The sequence below is a fragment of the Oncorhynchus mykiss genome, chromosome 15 (genome assembly GCF_013265735.2).
Source record: "Oncorhynchus mykiss isolate Arlee chromosome 15, USDA_OmykA_1.1, whole genome shotgun sequence".
Taxonomy (NCBI): Eukaryota; Metazoa; Chordata; class Actinopteri; order Salmoniformes; family Salmonidae; genus Oncorhynchus; species Oncorhynchus mykiss.
Genome location: NC_048579.1, coordinates 19,277,646 through 19,299,212, shown reverse-complemented (window position 1 = coordinate 19,299,212; position 21,567 = coordinate 19,277,646). Strand labels below are relative to the sequence as shown.

The 21,567-nt window shown below is 43.8% G+C and overlaps 1 protein-coding gene and 1 non-coding gene across 2 annotated transcripts in view; both read right to left on the bottom strand.

Moving 5' to 3' along the window:
- The window catches only part of lama1 (laminin, alpha 1), a 67,492-nt gene that overhangs the window by 22,919 nt on the left and 23,006 nt on the right, over nucleotides 1-21,567 (bottom strand). The window contains exons 10-30 of the mRNA XM_036943995.1: nucleotides 20,930-21,087; nucleotides 20,587-20,727; nucleotides 20,189-20,353; nucleotides 19,091-19,192; nucleotides 18,520-18,846; nucleotides 17,641-17,751; nucleotides 16,312-16,439; nucleotides 14,778-14,864; nucleotides 14,304-14,515; nucleotides 12,625-12,731; nucleotides 8,173-8,353; nucleotides 7,477-7,613; nucleotides 7,076-7,309; nucleotides 6,778-6,921; nucleotides 5,247-5,426; nucleotides 4,978-5,163; nucleotides 4,680-4,807; nucleotides 4,449-4,569; nucleotides 4,071-4,327; nucleotides 3,677-3,766; nucleotides 2,524-2,717 (exon numbers count right to left, since the gene is read on the bottom strand). Of these exons, the coding sequence (XP_036799890.1) occupies nucleotides 2,524-2,717; nucleotides 3,677-3,766; nucleotides 4,071-4,327; nucleotides 4,449-4,569; nucleotides 4,680-4,807; nucleotides 4,978-5,163; nucleotides 5,247-5,426; nucleotides 6,778-6,921; nucleotides 7,076-7,309; nucleotides 7,477-7,613; nucleotides 8,173-8,353; nucleotides 12,625-12,731; nucleotides 14,304-14,515; nucleotides 14,778-14,864; nucleotides 16,312-16,439; nucleotides 17,641-17,751; nucleotides 18,520-18,846; nucleotides 19,091-19,192; nucleotides 20,189-20,353; nucleotides 20,587-20,727; nucleotides 20,930-21,087 (3,390 nt within the window). The remainder of the gene's footprint in view (nucleotides 1-2,523; nucleotides 2,718-3,676; nucleotides 3,767-4,070; nucleotides 4,328-4,448; nucleotides 4,570-4,679; nucleotides 4,808-4,977; nucleotides 5,164-5,246; nucleotides 5,427-6,777; nucleotides 6,922-7,075; nucleotides 7,310-7,476; nucleotides 7,614-8,172; nucleotides 8,354-12,624; nucleotides 12,732-14,303; nucleotides 14,516-14,777; nucleotides 14,865-16,311; nucleotides 16,440-17,640; nucleotides 17,752-18,519; nucleotides 18,847-19,090; nucleotides 19,193-20,188; nucleotides 20,354-20,586; nucleotides 20,728-20,929; nucleotides 21,088-21,567) is intronic.
- On the bottom strand, nucleotides 6,441-6,583 carry LOC118938968. Its single transcript, XR_005036362.1, has one exon. It is a non-coding gene; the product is annotated as a small nucleolar RNA SNORA29 (small nucleolar RNA).

The window sequence follows — 21,567 nt, the reverse complement described above, 5'->3', positions numbered from 1 at the left end:
AAGTATAAACACCATGGGACCATGCAGCCGTCATACCGCTCAGGAAGGAAACGTGTTCTGTCTCCTAGAGATGAACGTATTTTGGTGCGAAAAGGGCAAATCAATCCCAGAACAACAGCAAAGGACCTTGTGAAGATGCTGGAGGAAACGGGTACAAAAGTATCTATATCCACAGTAAAACGAGTCCTATATCGACATAAGCTGAAAGGCCGCTCAGCAAGGAAGAAGCCACTTCTCCAAAACCACCATTAAAAACTGCACATGGAGACAAAGATTGTACTTTTTGGAAAAATATCCTCTGGTCTGATGAAACAAAACTAGAACTGTTTGGCCATAATGACCATTGTTATGTTTGGAGGAAACGGGAGGCTTGCAAGCCGAAGAACACCATCACAACCGTGAAGCACGGGGGTGGCAACATCATGTTGTGGGGGTGCTTTGCTGCAGGAGGGACTGGTGCACTTCACAAAATAGATGTATCACGAGGAAAGAAAATTATGTGGATATATTGAAGCAACATCTCAAGACATCAGCCAGGAAGTTAAAGCTTGGGTCTTCCAAATGGACAATGACCCCAAGCATACTTCCAAAATTGTGGCAAAATGGCTTAAGAAAAAAAAGTCAAGGTATTGGAGTGGCCATCACAACGCCCTGACCGCAATCCTATAGACAATTTGTGGGCAGAACTGAAAGAGCGTGTGCGAGCAAGGAGGCCTACACAAACTTGACTCAGTTACACCAGCTCTGTCAGGAGGAATGGGCCAAAATTCACCCAACTTATTGTGGGAAGCTTGTGGAAGGCTACCCAAAACATTTGACCCAAGTTACAAAGTTTAAAGGCAATGCTACCAAATACTAATTGAGTGTATGTAAACTTCTGACCCACTGGGAATGTGATGAAAGAAATAAAAGCTGAAATAAATCATTCTCTCTACTATTATTCTGACATTTCACATTCTTAAAATAAAGTGGTGATCCTAACTGACCTAAGACAGGGAATTTTTACTAGGATTAAATGTCAGGAATTGTGAAAAACTGATTTGAAATGTATTTGGCTAAGGTGTATGTAAACTTCCCACTTCAACAGTAGTTATTTTGGACATGAGTTTAATGTTGCTGGCGAGTGTGGGGGAACAAGTGGAGGAGCTCGTCCGTGTGTATTCAACCAGTCTTGATATAATTGACATTTCCCTTCTGCCCGTGGTCATGAATCTAGAAGCTGTGAGACAGGTGGCCCTGGTAAAGATTTGCTTGTGAAAGTGCCTCTTCCACAGAAGGTTCTGAGGAAAATTAATAACAGAACTGTTCAAGTGATGACAAAGTGGCTATGGTTCAACACACACGCCACATGTGACGTCTTCCTGAGTCAAAGAGAGGAGGGTTTAGGTGTCCTGAATATTGAGTGGATTTACACTGCTACCAGACTGACTCACCTGTTGAACATGCTCAACTGTGACGATGTGACAGTTAAGGAGTTAGCCAGAGCTTCCCTCCTTCGGGACCTAAAGAGGCGGAAGGTTCCACATACCAGGGACACGGAGGACAACTTCCTGGGCTTCAGTAGGAAGGCCAGTGGAAAACTGGACACTCGGGCTGCGTTGGTGTCTGGTCAGCCTGGCCGGACCTCAATGACCTGTGCAACCCGACTGGAGTGGAGCTCAGGTGGACATGGACTGATATGGAAACTGAGCCAGCGACTGCCTCTGATACAGTTGTGGCAGATTGTGGTGTTGTTGTGGAGGCTTCTGTCACCCATGATGGAACATCTCATCCTACATCCAGGACGACACTCCTTGGTTTCAGACGGATGCATCTACTGCAACACTGGACTGTGCTGACCACTCTGTCTCCCATTCCATGTACCAGAATGCTTCCGTTGGCGAGGACATTCTCATCTTTACTATTAAGGTCAGGCTGCAAGTTCTACCAACAAAATATAATCTAGCACTCTGGTACGCTTCAAACCATGAACCCATTTTGTATTCTACATAAGTCAAATGTAATGGAGTCCATTGCCCATGTTGTGAATGGCTGCTGTTCATATGAGGATGTGTACATTGCTAGACATGACCGCCTTGTTGACCTGATAGCCAGCAAGGTGAGACAAGTCGTCTCAACAACAGCACACATACATAAACATTCTTGTGTAAGAGGAAGCTGGTTTGATGTTGATGTGTTTTCCTGTGTGTTAAATACACCAGATGTTGTTGTTTGTGGTCTCGGCCACGTACACAGGCTTGCAGTGGGTGGCCTCCAGATTGCGGGCCTGATAAAAACTAGGGCAAAGCAATTGGCTAAGCTCTGCTCTGTTTCAGCTGTCATGGGTCGCCTAGCTGTTTGGAGAAGGAGGTGCTTTATGTACCCTTGAGTACCATGCATACAGGCATCCTTTTTTTGTAAATTTGATTAGTGGATTCAAATAAAGTATTTAACGTGTGTATGTGTGTGTGTGTGTGTGTGTGTGTGTGTGTGTGTGTGTGTGTGGGGGGGGGGGGGGGGGGGGGGGGGGGGGTTGGTACTCACAGACACACTGGTCCCCGTCCAGGACGTGTCTCGCCTCGCACTGGTCACACAAATGTCCCCTGACCCCGGCCTTACATTCACACTGGCCCTTCAGAGAGTCACACACCAGATGGAGAGAACCTGCAGTACTACACTGACACACCTCACACTTCCCTCCTGGACCAGACGGGTTCCCATAGTAACCCACTGAACACCTGAGAAAGGGAGGGGGGAGAGAGAGGCGGGGGGATGGCAAATAAACAGTGAGAGGGAGAAATAAGGTAATAGAAAATGAAAATATAACGGTTGTCTCAGTCTGAGGTGTAGCGATGGCTTCTAGTGGCAGAGACACTAACTTTGATCCAACAAGTCACACAGTAGCTGTGTAGTACTCTTTCTTACCCCCACAGTAGCTGAATAGTACTCTCTCTTACCTCCACAGTAGCTGAATAGTACTCTCTCTTACCTCCACAGTAGCTGTGTAGTACTCTCTCTTACCTCCACAGTAGCTGTGTAGTACTCTCTCTTACCTCCACAGTAGCTGTGTAGTACTCTCTCTTACCTCCACAGTAGCTGAATAGTGCTCTCTCTTACCCCCACAGTAGCTGTGTAGTACTCTCTCTTACCCCCACAGTAGCTGAATAGTACTCTCTCTTACCCCCACAGTAGCTGTGTAGTACTCTCTCTTACCTCCACAGTAGCTGTGTAGTACTCTCTCTTACCTCCACAGTAGCTGTGTAGTACTCTCTCTTACCTCCACAGTAGCTGAATAGTACTCTATCTTACCTCTCACAGTAGCTGTGTAGTACTCTCTCTTACCTCCACAGTAGCTGTGTAGTACTCTCTCTTACCTCCACAGTAGCTGTGTAGTACTCTCTCTTACCTCCACAGTAGCTGAATAGTACTCTATCTTACCTCTCACAGTAGCTGAATAGTACTCTCTCTTACCTCCACAGTAGCTGTGTAGTACTCTCTCTTACCCCCACAGTAGCTGAATAGTACTCTCTCTTACCTCTCACAGTAGCTGTGTAGTACTCTCTCTTACCCCCACAGTAGCTGTGTAGTACTCTCTCTTACCTCCACAGTAGCTGTGTAGTACTCTCTCTTACCTCCACAGTAGCTGAATAGTACTCTCTCTTACCTCTCACAGTAGCTGTGTAGTACTCTCTCTTACCTCTCACAGTAGCGTCCCTCATAACCAGGCTTGCAGGCGTTACAGCGGAAGTCTCCCATCACTCCCTCCATTGCACAGGTAGGACTGAAGCTAAACCACAACACACACACAAACTGTCAAACAGTGCTATACACATAACTATATCTCCTCACTGCCCCCTGCTGGGAAAAGGTCTGTATTACCAGAGGATACCCATTCACTAAATCCCCCTTGAACTAGAATATTGCCAAGTAGCTTCAGCATTCTAAGATAATAAAAAAATCTTATGAGATTGAATATGTGCTAGTGTGAAATCAGTAGTTGGACTATCTCTTCAATGGAATGAGATATTATCCAAATTCAACATGTCACTCATCAGAACATGCGACTGACAGGGGGAGAGTGAGACAGGTACCTGTTCTCTTTGAGGGGGCAGGCACACAGAGAGCAGTCACTGACGGAGCCTTTCACGTTCCCATAGTACCCAGAGCCGCACACGTTACAGTGCTCGCCTGCTGTGTTGTGCTGGCAGCCCAGACATTCTCCCGTGTCCAGGTCACAGGCCTGGCTGTGGTTGTTACACTGGCAGGGCACGCAGGGCTGGATCAGGGGTCTCTTCCCCCGCAGGTTCAGATCAGTCACTGGTTGGCGGTAGTAGCCGGGGGCACACTCCTACACACACCACAAACGCACACCGATGACTGAGACAAAGTTAAATAATAGACTCAAAACACAGTAGTAAGTAGTAGTACATAATAAATGGTGTTGTTTTTGGTGTGAAAATCTGTCTGACCTGGCAGGACAGTCCAGCGTAGCCAGCTGGACACTCGCAGGTCTCTATCAGACATGCCACCTCCAGACCCTCTGACCCCTCCTCTGCCTCTAGGGCCGTATCCATGGTGATATTGGAGATTCTAGTGAAAGACAAACACAATATTGATATCATAGTCGCTTTACAGCGTCGACACAAAAATAAGTGTGTGTGCGCATGTATGTGTGTGTGCGTGTGTGTGTGTGTACTAACCTGCTCTGCTGCAACCCTGTACCATACGAGGCCTTGATGGTGATGTACTCGATGTTGCTCAGGACCGCCAAGAAATCGGAGTGACTCACAGCTTTCTCTGACACAGAGTTGAAATACTTCCACTTGTGCTGATCAAGAGAAATCAAAGCAGATTTAATTGTATTAATTCATTAGTAGGATTTGTAGGCTTTAGCTCAGCCGGATAACACAGTCTTGTAGCATGCAGGACATAATGGGTTTGAACCCATGGTAGTCCAACTAGTCCAGCTTTAGGTATTGTTTCTGGTGGCCTCCTTACCTCCGTCAGTGGGACGTCCTGACGTGTTTTGACCCTGTTGTCAGGGGCAGGCATATCGATGTAGATGACCTTCTTTCCCAGATGACCCCCCCTCATCAGGACCTGAGGCTCGTAGTTGGCCAGGCCGGCCCCATCCAGAGCATAGAACGCCACCATGTAGGACAGCTTCCCTCCATACGACAACAACTAACCAGAGAATAAGATGTGTATGTTTATGATTCAGCATCGCTCTCTCACAGACACAAGTAACAGAGGTCTGAGATGCACACCTTATTTCCCTGGTAGTGTTTGGGAAGCCTCCAGTAGTAGGGTCCAGGCAGTGTGATGTTTTCTTTCTCCCTGGTGTCCAGCAGCATCTCTGAGGCCTGGTAGTAGACCCCTTCCACACTGCCCTGGGGGTCACGCTGACTGACCACATGCAGCAGCTCTGGGTCAGACCCCAGTGTGATCTGTATGGTAAATATACACAAATGCATGAGCATGTGCATAGACATGCCCACACACATATGCCCCCACACACACACACATACACACACACACACACACACACACACACACACACACACACACACACACACACAAAGATGCAGACGCACATATTTGCTTCTCCTACAGTTCTTCATATCAAGAAATCTCACTATCGTGTCATTCAGTTTATTGCTAACTTTTCCCAATCAGTGAAGAACCACTCTCTTTCCTCACACCCCCACAAGTAGGTCTACCGCCAGCTCAGCTGTGCCATCTCTTATCACTAATTAGTACCAGGAAATAAATAGACCCAGCTAGCTACATCTGGGGTCCTTTCAGATTCCTCTGCCTGGGTGGCCCGGGAGGGGGGGGGGGGGGGGGGCTGCCACCTTCGTGTGCCCACACTAAATGGTACACAGGGCACGTGCGTCCTTGAGCCGGGCACCCAGCGGGCACACCAGGCTGCGAGCAGCAGGCACCGTACGTGGCATCACTAAGCAGCCGGCCCACAACAGATGGGCATCCTGTTTAGGCATCTGTCTGGGCATTTCATTTCCTCTTCATTGTGCCCAATTAAAATGAAGCTAATTAGGAGCATTCAGTTCACTCAAGAATAATGAGGATACAGACACTTTTCTTCATCCAGACACAGATGAGAAGAGTAGAGACAGAATACAGCTGACTAGTTACTGTGAGCAGGGACCGAGACATCGCCTGGATGACCTGACCAAATAGCTTAGAACTTCCAAATAACTCGTAGATGATAACTTCCTGGTCATGACACATTATCAGGAAAAACACCAGGCTCCAAGCATGAATCTTTAGATTTGACTTATGCCGTTGGTTAATTGGCTACAAGGTTATAAACAAGCCAGGGAAGACGATTTTGAGCCAAGTTGTTATATTAATGTTTGTTATTTGAAAAATATAAGAGTATTTACCAAACAGAGGTATTACCATCCCAAACGGAGAAAAGAAAGAACAAGTATTTTGTTTGAAAAATGTGCCGTAATTTCATATAGAGGTGGAGGAGTGAAGGCTGCTCAACCCCTTCAGACAATGACGGACGGTTTCTCTATCCTGTTAGCATAGCCACCCATCTGTAGAGGAAGCAGATGGGCGGGACTAAAACAGGAATCCTGGGCTGTGTTCAGGGACCAGAAATGTTCAGAACGTTGCATATAGAAAAAGAATGAATTGAGCTGACAAGATTCACTTTTCTATCCGACAGACCAGAATATCTGTTCTACATTATACATTTCTATCTGAACCTTCTATAACGTTTACCTCACTGAACAGACCCAAAGTTGAGTTTTGATAGACTTTACTCACCGGTACACGGACCATCCCACCGAGCTCCTCGCAGTCTGAGGAGACTCCGAAACAGAAACAGGGGCTGCAGCCGTCCGGGTTAGGACCAGATAGGCCGAAGGATCCCTTCTTACACTCATCACAGCCTCCTCCGCCCACATTGTCCTGGCAACCAAAGAACAATGAATTAAAACAGACAACATACATTCGAACGGACACAATAAAACAAAACACTATTGCAGACCATAACGGATATGATATTCCCCCATGTGGGTTTACGGCTTGTTTGTAAAACCAGTTTTACCAGAGGTTGCAGTACCTTGCACACACAGTTCCCTGGGGCCTCACAGCTGCACAAGCCCAGTTCCTTATCACAGAACTCCTCTCTGGTGCCGTTGATGTTGCAGTTGCACGCCGTGCATTCTGGGTAGCCCCTGTAGCCCATGGTGCACTGGTCACATTTCTGCCTGGCAAAATCCGGGTGGCACAGGCACTGCCCATTGGTGAGGTCACACTGGGTGGCAGAACTGCCCGCCTCACTGCAATCACATGACTAAGGGGGGCAAAGATTATATTTTATGAACACCTATTATGATATGAATGTGCTTATTAATAATTTATGAAGCATCTATGTCGGCCTTAAAATAACATACATAGGCATTTGTAGGCATTATAAAGGCTTATAAAGCTTATACAGTTGTGTTTATAGAGGTGTTTTACCTTACAACCTGCCACAGTGTCGTGACCCCAGTGACCTTCCTCACACAACTCACACTTTTCTCCTATGGTGTGGGGAGGGCAGATACACTTGCCTGTCGTCGCATTACAGTTTCCGTGGGTGTGGGCACACTCACACTCTGATGGAGAAGAGAGAAAAATAACAGAGAGAGAGAGCGAGAGAAAGAGAGAAATATACAGAGAGAGAGAGCGAGAGAGAGAAAGATACAGAGAGAGAGAGAGCGAGAGAGAGAAAGATACAGAGAGAGTGAGCGAGAGAGAGATGAAAGAGAGAAAGAGAGAGAAAGAGAGAAAGAGAGAAAGAGAAAGAGAGAGAGAAAGAGAGAGAGAAAGAGAGAGAGATAGAAAGAGAGAAAGAGATACAGAGAGAGAAAGAGAGAAAGAGAGAAAGAGAAAGAGAGAGAGAAAGAGAGAGAAAGAGAGAGAAAGAGAGAGAAAGAGAAAGAAAGAGAGAGAGAGATAGAGAAAGAGAGAGAAAGATACACAGACAGACAGACAGACAGACAGACAGACAGACAGACAGATAGATAGATAAATAGATAGATAGATAGATAGATAGATAGATAGATAGATAGATAGATAGATAGATAGATATGGGGGATAGAGAGAATGAAGATCAGATCAGAGTGAAACTCAAATGAATGTTAGTTAAAGTTTGGGTAAAGTTTGTGGCCTTACGTGTACACCCTCTGTCCTGGTAGTTGAAGTAACCATGGTAACAGCGGTCACATTTGTCCCCCGCCACCCCTGGGATGCATTGGCACCGCCCCTCCTCCTCACATGCTGTGGACACAGATCCTGATTGGCTACAGTTACAGTCTCTGCACCCCTGTCCACTGAGAAGACTGTGGAAGCCCATCTGGAAAACACACAGAAGAAAATACCAATTGTTACTAACTTCCATCAGCTAACCATCTGAATCTTCTTGATTTTCCCTCAAATATATCCAGACATACAGATGTAGGATCTTCAGACTTGATTTTCCCTGACAAAAAATGTAACAACCCCTACAAAAACGTCCATGATTTATATTCCACATAATAATTCACATTTCCTGTTGGTGCAGGATTATTTTCCTGCTGTAACAAACTGGCTCAAATTAAGATCCTACATCTGTAAAAATATGCATATTACTCTATCTGTATCCTTGGTAGAGAGCATGTAGCAGGATGCCAAGAGACACTAGAAGTAATACTTCTCCATGTCCAATGACATCATCACTATCAGCAGAGGGTCTCACTGTCACCAATCACCTCACAGTTACCATCTAACATGAACAGGCAGGAAGTATATCCCATCTCCTCTAATATTACTGGCGGAGGGCTTCATCTGTCTCTATCAGTCCTCTCTGCCAAAGCTGTCAACTCTCAGTCCACATTGGACCCAACGGAGAACCAGGAACCAGACAGCCAGGCCAGGTCATGGGTCAGAATTTACACCAGCCAGAGCATCTGATTCTGGGATTAGAGAGGCTGCCCCAACTTCCCTCCCCATCTCTCTATATTTACATCCCCAATTGAGTTAAACATGAATAAAACATACTGAAAGAGAGAGAAGCCCAAGACTGCTCGCTGTTCTCCCTAGATAAATATGATCTAAATTCATGAGCTTCTGGGTTTTATATGAACAGTCCTTTTGGTTCGATTAGAACAGTCCTTTTGGTTCCATTTGAACAGTCCTTTTGGTTCCTTTTGAACAGTCCTTTTGGTTCCATTTGAACAGTCCTTTTGGTTCCATTTGAACAGTCCTTTTGGTTCCTTTTGAACAGTCCTTTTGGTTCCATTTGAACAGTCCTTTTGGTTCCTTTTGAACAGTCCTTTTGGTTCCTTTTGAACAGTCCTTTTGGTTCCTTTTGAACAGTCCTTTTGGTTCCATTTGAACAGTCCTTTTGGTTCCATTAGAACAGTCCTTTTGGTTCCATTTGAACAGTCCTTTTGGTTCCATTTGAACAGTCCTTTTGGTTCCTTTTGAACAGTCCTTTTGGTTCCTTTTGAACAGTCCTTTTGGTTCCATTAGAACAGTCCTTTTGGTTCCATTTGAACAGTCCTTTTGGTTCCATTAGAACAGTTATTTTGGTTCCATTAGAACAGTCATTTTGGTTCCTTTTGAACAGTCCTTTTGGTTCCATTTGAACAGTCCTTTTGGTTCCTTTTGAACAGTCCTTTTGGTTCCATTAGAACAGTCCTTTTGGTTCCATTTGAACAGTCCTTTTGGTTCCATTAGAACAGTCATTTTGGTTCCATTTGAACAGTCCTTTTGGTTCCATTAGAACAGTCCTTTTGGTTCCATTTGAACAGTCCTTTTGGTTCCATTAGAACAGTCCTTTTGGTTCCTTTTGAACAGTCCTTTTGGTTCCTTTTGAACAGTCCTTTTGGTTCCATTTGAACAGTCCTTTTGGTTCCATTAGAACAGTCCTTTTGGTTCCATTTGAACAGTCCTTTTGGTTCCATTAGAACAGTACTTTTGGTTCCATTTGAACAGTCCTTTTGGTTCCATTTGAACAGTCCTTTTGGTTCCATTAGAACAGTCCTTTTGAACAGTCCTTTTGGTTCCTTTTGAACAGTCCTTTTGAACAGTCCTTTTGGTTCCATTTGAACAGTCCTTTTGGTTCCATTAGAACAGTCCTTTTGGTTCCATTTGAACAGTCCTTTTGGTTCCATTAGAACAGTCCTTTTGGTTCCATTTGAACAGTCCTTTTGGTTCCTTTTGAACAGTCCTTTTGGTTCCATTTGAAGAGTCCTTTTGAACAGTCCTTTTGGTTCCATTTGAACAGTCCTTTTGGTTCCATTAGAACAGTCCTTTTGGTTCCATTTGAACAGTTCTTTTGGCTCCATTTGAACAGTCCTTTTGAACAGTCCTTTTGGTTCCATTGGAACAGTCCTTTTGGTTCCTTTTGAACAGTCCTTTTGGTTCCATTAGAACAGTCCTTTTGGTTCCATTTGAACAGTTCTTTTGGCTCCATTTAAAGAGTCCTTTTGAACAGTTCTTTTGGTTCCATTGGAACAGTCCTTTTGGTTCCTTTTGAACAGTCCTTTTGGTTCCATTTGAACAGTCCTTTTGGTTCCATTTGAACAGTCCTTTTGGTTCCATTTGAACAGTCCTTTTGGTTCCATTAGAACAGTCCTTTTGGTTCCATTTGAACAGTCCTTTTGGTTCCATTAGAACAGTCCTTTTGGTTCCTTTTGAACAGTCATTTTGGTTCCATTTGAACAGTCCTTTTGGTTCCATTAGAACAGTCCTTTTGGTTCCATTTGAACAGTCCTTTTGGTTCCATTTGAACAGTCCTTTTGAACAGTCCTTTTGGTTCCATTAGAACAGTCCTTTTGGTTCCATTAGAACAGTCCTTTTGGTTCCATTTGAACAGTCCTTTTGGTTCCATTTGAACAGTCCTTTTGGTTCCAGTAGAACAGTTCTTTTGGTTCCATTTGAACAGTCCTTTTGGTTCCATTTGAACAGTCCTTTTGGTTCCATTTGAACAGTCCTTTTGGTTCCATTTGAACAGTCCTTTTGGTTCCATTAGAACAGTCCTTTTGGTTCCATTTGAACAGTCCTTTTGGTTCCATTTGAACAGTCCTTTTGGTTCCAGTAGAACAGTTCTTTTGGTTCCATTTGAACAGTCCTTTTGGTTCCATTTGAACAGTCCTTTTGGTTCCATTAGAACAGTCCTTTTGGTTCCATTTGAACAGTCCTTTTGGTTCCATTAGAACAGTCCTTTTGGTTCCATTTGAACAGTCCTTTTGGTTCCATTTGAACAGTCCTTTTGGTTCCATTAGAACAGTCCTTTTGGTTCCATTTGAACAGTCCTTTTGGTTCCTTTTGAACAGTCCTTTTGGTTCCATTTGAACAGTCCTTTTGGTTCCATTAGAACAGTCCTTTTGGTTCCATTTGAACAGTCCTTTTGGTTCCATTTGAACAGTCCTTTTGGTTCCATTTGAACAGTTCTTTTGGTTCCATTTGAACAGTCCTTTTGGTTCCATTAGAACAGTCCTTTTGGTTCCATTTGAACAGTTCTTTTGGTTCCATTAGAACAGTCCTTTTGGTTCCATTAGAACAGTCCTTTTGGTTCCATTTGAACAGTCCTTTTGGTTCCATTTGAACAGTCCTTTTGGTTCCATTTGAACAGTCCTTTTGGTTCCATTTGAACAGTCCTTTTGGTTCCATTTGAACAGTTCTTTTGGTTCCATTTGAACAGTCCTTTTGGTTCCATTAGAACAGTCCTTTTGGTTCCATTTGAACAGTTCTTTTGGTTCCATTAGAACAGTCCTTTTGGTTCCATTAGAACAGTCCTTTTGGTTCCATTTGAACAGTCCTTTTGGTTCCATTTGAACAGTCCTTTTGGTTCCATTAGAACAGTCCTTTTGGTTCCATTTGAACAGTCCTTTTGGTTCCATTTGAACAGTCCTTTTGGTTCCATTTGAACAGTCCTTTTGGTTCCTTTTGAACAGTCCTTTTGGTTCCATTAGAACAGTCCTTTTGGTTCCATTAGAACAGTCCTTTTGGTTCCATTAGAACAGTCCTTTTGGTTCCATTAGAACAGTCCTTTTGGTTCCATTTGAACAGTCCTTGCCCAGCCAAAGACCCCTCCCCAACCAAACAAACCAACTCTGCTCTAAATAAGCAACAAAATATTATCCCTCTGTCTGTCTCTCTCTCTCTCCCTCCCTCCTTCCCATATTCCCTCGCTACCTCTCTCTTCCCTATCTCTCTTTGCCAGGGTGTGAGCAGACAGACAATCTGATCGTGCTAATGAATATATCCAAAACATTGGACTGCATTTTGACCAGCTGGTCTTTATTGGAAGGCGGGTGTGGGAAGCAGGACGCAGGGAGGAAAGAAGCAGGAGACCTTGGACACCCTCTGAGAACTAAGCGTTCCAATGGACTGGGCTGGAAACTTAGCATGCCTTCCCAAATTCAAAATACTAATTGCAGGGAGAGGTATGGGAATAGGGTGGAATTACACAGAAAATGGAGGGTGGAAGGAAGGGCCTGGACTTTTTCTTGGTGTGACCAGAGACCATAACTAGGGACAATAGTTTTTTTCTGGTAAGAAAAACTCTTGGCCCTATGGTATGTGAGTTTGAAGTTGTGAATATATTATGAAACAGATGAAGATATCCAGTCTACATACCTGACACTGGTCACACTTCTCTCCCACTACGTTGGGTTTGCAGGTACACTGTCCAGTGAGCAGGTCACACATGGCAGAGTATGACCCATTTCCATGGCAACTGCAAGCTACACACAGGGGAGAAATAGGAGTAAAACAGTCGTTAACGTACATGTTTATAACACCAGGACACTTGCTCCAATTTAATGTTGAAAATAATATCGGTAAGTGGAGAGATATATCCTAAAATAATCAAACAATTCTCAAAGAACCATTTTGATTATGAAATACAGGTTTTTTTCATGAAATATAGACATTACACAGACATGGAAAATATTGTAGAACGGTTACTGCAAGGAGGCTGACTTGCAGTATTACGATATTCCCCTAGATGTCACTCTATCCATTATAAAGAGCTCTTCTACAGTTGCCTTTCATAAGAAGGAAATACACACATTTGAAGTAAAATTGCACATCTATCACAATATATTTGACCATGTTTGATGGTGAAATGAACGCCATTCTAGGTGTTGACTGAATCCATTACCAGCATCACATATTTCACTATGAACATTAACTTCCTATTCTAATAACATCTTCAGATTTTCAATGTTGTGGTATGCTGACATTGTCACAAAACCAGGTCTGGGAATGATGCATAATTACCATAATTCTTATAAGACTTCATAAACTGTTCATGAGCTGCCTTGAGAGGGCAGGTCCCATACCATATCTTAACCAATTATTTATGTAAACACTAGACTGACAGGGGGCGCTGTTTAACTCTCCGTAAAAAATATTGTCAAAAAATATTTTGGAAGCTATAGAAAGGCATTTATTGTCTACATTTGTTTTTGACACGTTTATTATATTACAGACACCTTAATGCATACTTTTAAATTAGATTATGTCAACTCAACATTAACATTTTCCTAAAGGTATATTATTTGAAACTACTGTTACTGTCCCCACTATAATAAAAAAGATATGCAATTTTGTCCTTTGTCCCATTTAATTGAAATGCTGTAGAATTCCATTCATTCCTATGGAGGACTGCTCCTTCTGGAGAGTACCAAAATGGACGATCAGTGGCTTCAAAGCCTCTCGTTGGCAAATACATAGCATTAGCAATCCAGGGTTTATACACATCATTGTTCGTATCCCAGCAGGGATTGAGCCTAAACTTTCGCCTCCCAGTGCCTAAGGTAACATGGCTGAGTCTGTATTCACGAAGCGTCTCAGAATAGGATTGCTGATCTGGGATCAGGTTAGCATTTTAGATCATAATGAATGAGATTACATGGTCAGGGAGGACCTGATCCCAGATCAGCACACCTCTATTCCGAGACACTTTGTGAATACGGTCCCTGACCCATAACAGACCTTATTGTTAGGAACAGGTCAGACACGTGACGACGCAGAACTAGGTCAAAGTTGAGACTTAATCTGTGAATGGTTGGCTATGTCCTTCACTCAGCATTCCACTGACTGACTAAATGCTACTCAGAAACAAGCAAAAGTGTCTATTTCCTGTCTATTTTCACTGTGTAATCTGTGACCTGATTTGGTACATATTATAGATGCACTGCACATCTAGGTGAAGGATGTTTCTTGTAGTAAATTTGTATCTGTGAGGGGATCTGTGGAAGAATCCTCTATAAGGACAAAAAACATCATCATCATCATCACAGCTCTCTTACCCTGGCAGTTCTTGGCAGTGATGGCGTCACCATAGTAGCCGTCCTCACACCTCTCACAGTCGTCTCCGCTGGTGTGGCTGTGACACTTCAGACACACACCGCTGCTGGTGTCACAGTGGCCCGGGTCCCAAGGGTCCACGTTTCCGTTACACTCACACAGCACACACTCCTTGCCTGCCACAGTCGGGTCGCCATGGTAACCATTAGCACACCTGGAGAAGTCAAAGTTCGAAGATTAACACATAATATAATCAACTTAATCATACGATTCATGAAATGGTTGAGACTAGAATTGGTGTATACTGTAACTGAGTTTCACTTATAATACATATTTGTCCATGCAAACTGTTGAGTGTAATTACTAATATGTACTTAGCAACAAGTGAAACATGTCTGATTATATAGTATAGGTCTAAGAAGTGAAGGCAGGGTCAAACAGACAAGATTAGGTTTAAGAACATTTGGTCTACAGACCTCTCACACTTAGTCCCAGTGTAGCCCTGCTGGCACTGGTCACATGTCACCTGTCCAGGGCCCTCCAGGAGACAGGTGGGGCTGAAACTGAAGAAGAGACCAGCAGGGTGAATAGACAGGAGTGTTAGGGTCTGCATGACGTATCACTAAGAGCTACAGATTTTATGATGATGATTTGTGTTTCTATAGGGCTTTTCTTCAACTTGAAGCATTTCATATTGTATGGGGGCCTCTTACACCTCTTATCTCCACTACTAAAATTGTTCCACAACTACGTTTATGCTTCGTATCTATTCACACAATAAAGTATCTGGGGCAGTTGAAACATTCTGTTGTTTACATAAGAACCTAGACTGAGTGCACATAACATTAGGAACACCTGCTCTTCCCATGCCATGGACTGACCAGGTGAATCCAGGTGAAAGCTATGATCCCTTATTGATGTCACCTGTTAAATACACTTTGAGACAATTGAGACATGGATTGTGTATTTGTGCCATTTTTCAAGAACTGCAACACTTCTGGGTTTTTCATGCTCAACAGTTTGTATAACATACTTTTAATGTCAAGGTGTGTTTAAAGGCGAAGTCAGGTGCAGGAGAGCAGAGTATGATAAATAAAGCGCACTTTATTATAGTTCCAAACCGGGAGCACAACAAAACAAACGCACTCCAAAAAACGGAACAATAACGGAAAGAGCTAAAGATCACCGCTTGTCATGAAAACAATTACACACGAAACAGAGGGTTAAATACAAGTAGATTGATTGGGGAAATGAGAACCAGGTGTGTATGAAAACAAGACAAGACAAATGGACATATGAAAAATGGAGAGGTGATGGCTAGAAAGCCGGTGACGTCGATCGCCGAACGCCACCCGAACAAGGAGAGGAGCCAACTTTGGTGGAAGTCGTGACATTTAAACTGGAAAAACTTGTCCCGATTGGTATTTTTAAATCACTGACGAATGATCTTGATACTGATTCACTGACTTGTCAATGTTTTTAATTTGCTGTTTTTTATTTAATTTTTATTTTTTTCTTTCTTGTGAATTCTATGGTTTTTACTAGATTTACTTGTAGTTTTTCATGTTGTTTGTCTGTAATTTTTGTAATGACTTGGTGCTGCCTATCTTGGCCAGGACGCTCTTGAAAAATATATTTTAAATCTCAATGAGCCCTTCCTGGTTAAATAAAGGTTAAATAAAATGAAAAATAAAGAATGGTCCACCACCCAAAAGACATCTAGCCAACTTGACACAACTGTGGGAATCATTGGAGGTAACATGGGTCAGCATCCCTATGGAACGCTTTCGACACCTTGTAGAGTCTAACAAATTGAGTCTGTTCTGAGGGCAAAATGGGGTGCAACTCAATATTAGAAAGATGTTCCTAATGTTTTGTGCACTCAGTGTGTAACGGCCAAACTCTCCACCACCCAGCGCCCACGCACATGTGACCTATCTATCGCCATGGAGAGGGTTTCTAGAATCTGAATGAATGGTACATTGGCACAGAGTTGGCACAGTCACTCACTTGTTCGTCGCCACTATCAGCGGGCAGGCACATCTCTGGCAGTCCTCTGGGGTGCCCTCTGAGGTGTCGCCATAGTAACCGGGAAGGCATTGGTTACAGTGGGGCCCAGTGGTATTGTGAGTACAGTCCTGGGGAATGATTTAAGGCAACAGTGTCCCAATTAAACTTCTTCCTGCTCTGACACACATGTCCTTACACTGCCATACACTCCATAGCAACCACAATCTCTTGGGATAAAACCTCCACTGCCATGTTAAAGGGATAGTTCGCTTTTTTCCAACTTAAAAAAACTGTTTGGATGACCACCCTAGATAAGTAAGATAAAACTTTGAAATGTGAACTATCCCTTTAAGTGCACCAAACTGCTAAACCTAACCGAATCAAAGTGAATCATCTTCACTTATTCAATTGAACATAGTAGCTGCTAGGTTTAGCATGCCTTTTGATTCACATTGTATATTGACAGAATGAATGCCTGGCAGTAGCCATTGGATAAACATTGCTTTGTCACACGCCATTTAAACACCTAACACAGCATTACTCAGGATTAACTTGTCATCCAATAGAGGGAGGAATTCATTTGAAACCCAAACCCGAATTCATTTGAGCCCAAACTGCGCACACTGTTCCCTATAAAGCCGTGCACTGTATAGGGAATAGGATGGTCGGCTCTAGCCAAAAGTCGTACGCTATATAGGAAATAAGGAAGCCATTTTAGACCCAGCCAGAACAGTAACCCATTATATGGCTGTCAACAAACACAGCTCAATCCAGGAAGCTTCATACTGAGGGTTTGTTCATTGGTTTAGCCTCTAGCTGTGAAGTGAAGCTCTAACTAGTTTAGAGGTTAGCTAGTGCAGATGTTAGGGTCAGATAAACGGCTGGAAGTGACCATGTCCTTATTTTACAAAGATGGTGGTGGAAGTAGACGCGATCACACTTAGATCCCACAAACAAGCCATAGATGTATGGTATACCTATCACAGGAGGTTGGTGTTACCTTAATTGGGGAGAACGTGCTCGTCTTAATGGCTGGAGCGGACAAGGTGGAATGGTATCAAACACATCACACACATGGTTTCCATTTGCTCCGTTCCAGCCATTATTATGAGCCGTCCTCCCCTCAGCAGCCTCCACTGATATCTATGGGTCATATTCCTACGTCTCTGGCCCCTGTCTAAACATGACGTTAGACAGAAAGGTGACTCGCCGGACAGACTCCATTGACAGATGTATGGAATATATTTATGGTATGTCTACTTCTCATATGTCTACGTCTCTGGCCCCCTGCTGTCTAAACATGACGTGGGACAGATAGGTGAGACTCACCAGACAGACTCCGTTGATGTCACATTCTGTAGCGTGGTCGTTACACTCACACTGGAGACAGTTACCTCCGAACAGGATCCCGCCGACGCGATAGAATCCAGATGAACAAAACTACAAACACAGAGAGAAACATCATCATTTTGCGGTCACTTTTACCCAAAGTCACATAAAATAAGAACGGGTATTCAGACTATGTGGCACAACTTTCCACGACATAGACTGACCAGGTGAATCCAGGTGAAAGCTATGATCCCTTATTGATATCACTTATTAAATCCACTTCAATCAGGGGAGGAGACAGGTTAAAGAAGGATTTAAGGCCTGAGACAATTGAGACATGGATTGGGAATGTGTGCCATTCAGAGGGTGAATGGGCAAGACAAAATATATTTAGTGCGTTTGAAAGGGGTATGGTAATAGGTGCCAGGCACACCGATTTGTATCAAGGATGGTCCACCACCCAAAGGACATCCAGACAATTTTACTGTTGGAAGCATTGGAGTCAACATGGGCCAGTATCCCTGTGGAACACATTTGACACCTTGTAAAGTCCATGTGGCTGTTCTAAGGGCAAAATGGGGGAGTGAAACTCAATATTAGGAAGGTGTTCCTAATGTTTTGTACACTCGGTGTATAACATGATTTAGAAATTGTGTTTATCTGAAGTGATCTATAGTAAACACATGTATTGAAAATATATGGATTATCTGAGAATTGAACCCACAACACTGTTGCTCTTCTAACTCTAGCTATGCATAATGCATAATGCGCTTTGCTTTTACAATGGATGCTGACACAGCTCAAGTCATTAACTAGACTAGACACATACAGTAGGAAACAGTATCAACCCGGCCACCGTCACATGACCTGGGTGTTTACCTCACAGGATGTGCCCAAGTAGCCCCAGGGGCACTCACACTGCTCCACGTCCCGGGCCTGGACTGGGTTAGCAGCCCTGATGTCTGCCATGTCCAGAGATACGGTGCTCAACCTGAGTGCCCCCTCTGCGCTGGCATTGAGGTGGCCTCTGATCCTCAGTCCGGCCAAGTCCGCCAATACGGTCATCAGCTCGTCCCTGTCAACCCTCTGGCCTGTGTATAGGTCTACAAAGCCCTGCGGTAGGAGCTCCACGGAAACAAGCTGCTCCCGCAGGGGAGTCAGGAAGAGCTGCTTGGGGGGCGTCTGACGCAGGATTCTCCCGTTCCCCTGGGGACGCATCCAGACAAGGCATTTAGCAACAAATGTTGATTTATATTAACGGGGGTTGGTATACTCAATCCTTAGGAATGGTTCTAGATTTAGGGGTGATTCGGGTGATTCCATAATGGTAATCAAATCTATAATGGTCTAGAAGTTTATTTTACTGTAAACTAGGTTCACAATCTTGCATTCCACAGCTAATATCATAGCCAGGTTGAATACATATCCAGTTTGCATAATATTAACTTACCTCAATAATCAAATCAAACTGTGATGGCAGAGAATTGTCCACATTGTCCACAGAAACATCATAGGCTACAGTGTAGTTTAAAAGCCCTCCATATGATGTCAGCTTCACAAAGCAATGGGAAAAAACGAAAAGGGGAAAATTGTAAAAATAAAGTGTTAGACTCAAGAAAACATTACCTACAGCAAATATGCAATAGTCGAAATTCGTTACACTAAATATTGAAGTAAAATCAGGCCCACGGGGATAATTGCTGCCTCGATCTTTCTCTCCCTCCCTCCAGATATTAAGGCCATTCCAGAAATAATGACTAATTTTAATTAATTAATTCTAATCACTGGAGGGGCTAATGGGTACAGTAGAACACACATGACAGGGTTCTAATGAATGGAACCTCGTTAATTTGGCAATTAATAAAGTGCCCGGCCCTACTTGACTATAATTACAGGGCACCCTGTATTAACACACAGTGGGGGGAAAGAAGGATGACTACAAATGACTAGTGGAAAAAGAGAGAGGTAGGGGGAGTAAGAGAAGAGAGAGAGGAGAGTGAAAAAGAGAGAGGTAGGGGGAGTAAAAGAGAGAGAGGAGAGTGAAAAAGAGAGAGGTAGGGGGAGTAAGAGAAGAGAGAGAGGAGAGTGAAAAAGAGAGGTAGGGGGAGTAAAAGAGAGAGAGGAGAGTGAAAAAGAGAGAGGTAGGGGGAGTAAGAGAAGAGCGAGAGGAGAGTGAAAAAGAGAGAGGTAGGGGGAGTAAGAGAAGAGAGAGAGGAGAGTGAAAAAGAGAGAGTTAGGGGGAGTAAGAGAAGAGAGAGAGGAGAGTGAAAAAGAGAGAAATACAGTAGCAAGAGAGACAGAGAGAGATTAATCTATAGCGAGAACAGAGGCCTATTTCCTCCCTCCTGTGGGGATTGTGAAATCAATTTGTCCCAAGCTAATACATACAGGTCATTAGCTAGCTGAACATGTCATTGTGATGGACAACTTTGAGTTCAGAAGGAATACAGGAACTCCATAGGTGAGAGTTTAGCATTGGTAGCATAGGTGCAATATACTGTATGTCAGCAAAATGCTTACCCTGTTCCCCAGGAAGCAAAACGCTTACCCTGTTCCCCAGGAAGCCCTCCGGAGCGGCCCAGGTAGACACAAAACGGTACGACTGGATCATGGTGATGCTGGGGACAATGAGGTTGTTGTCGTCATCAGTGAGGGGTGCCGTGTAGATGGAGACGCTTTGGGTAGGAAGGAGCCATCCATTGGAATCAACAGTCTATGGGCCAGGAGGAATTTGTCATGAGAACATCACAGGCTGATCCAATTTACCGGTTATGTGTTATTGAGTTCTACAGTATCAAAGAGTTTAACGGCTCCCAACAAAACGATGTGGAACCATTGGAGTTGGTTGCGGCATATTGTGGATATTCTTGTCCAAAGGAACAACTAAGTAATTAAATGGATGTGTGGACGAGAGTGTATTTGGATGTGGGAGTTGCGGTGTATTACCTGAAACAAAGACCAGGGTGAACTCTCACACACGTCAGACACACCGAAGCAGAAACACTCTGTGCATCCCTCAGGGTTACGGTCCTCCAGGTTGTAGAAACCCTGCTTACACAGGTCACAGTTGGCCCCCATCACGTTCTCCTAAGTCACACACACACACAATGGAGAAGATCAGTTTAAGGGGATTAGTTTGGTAGGAACATTCAGGGACAATGAGCACAAGACTGTCTTAGCCTGTTGAGCTAAAACCTAGGCATTAGCTCAGGGAGCTAACGCAAATCTTCAGGTCTTCAGGCAAGGTTACTCATCATGCAAGTGTTACCCTATATTACCCCAGTGTTACCTTGCAGATGCACTCTGTGCAGGGGTCGATGTTGAGGCTGCCTTCCAGACTGCACTCACAGCGTGAACACAGGGGGAAGTCCCTGTAGCCAAAGGCACAGCGCTCACAGCGCTCACCCACAAAGCCCTCTTTACACAGACACTGCCCTGGGTTCAGACCTGCACAGCACAGTCAATACAGCACAGTTAGCATTGACCAATTAGCACAGTCAATACGGCACAGTTAGTGTAGTCTAGTTAGCACAGTCAATACAACACAGTTAGCATAGTCTAGTTAGCACAGTCAATACAGCACAGTTGGCATAGTCTAGTTAGCACAGTCAATACAGCACAGTTAGCATAGTCCAGTTAGCACAGTCAATACAACACAGCTAGCATAGTCCAGTTGGCACAGTCAATACAACACAGTTAGAATAGTCCAGTTAGCACAGTCAATACAACACAGTTAGCATAGTCCAGTTGGCACAGTCAATACAACACAGTTAGCATAGTCCAGTTAGCACAGTCAATACAACACAGTTAGCATACTCCAGTTAGCACAGTCAATACAGCACAATTAGCATAGTCCAGTTGGCACAGTCAATACAACACAGTTAGCATAGTCCAGTTAGCACAGTCAATACAGCACAGTTGGCATAG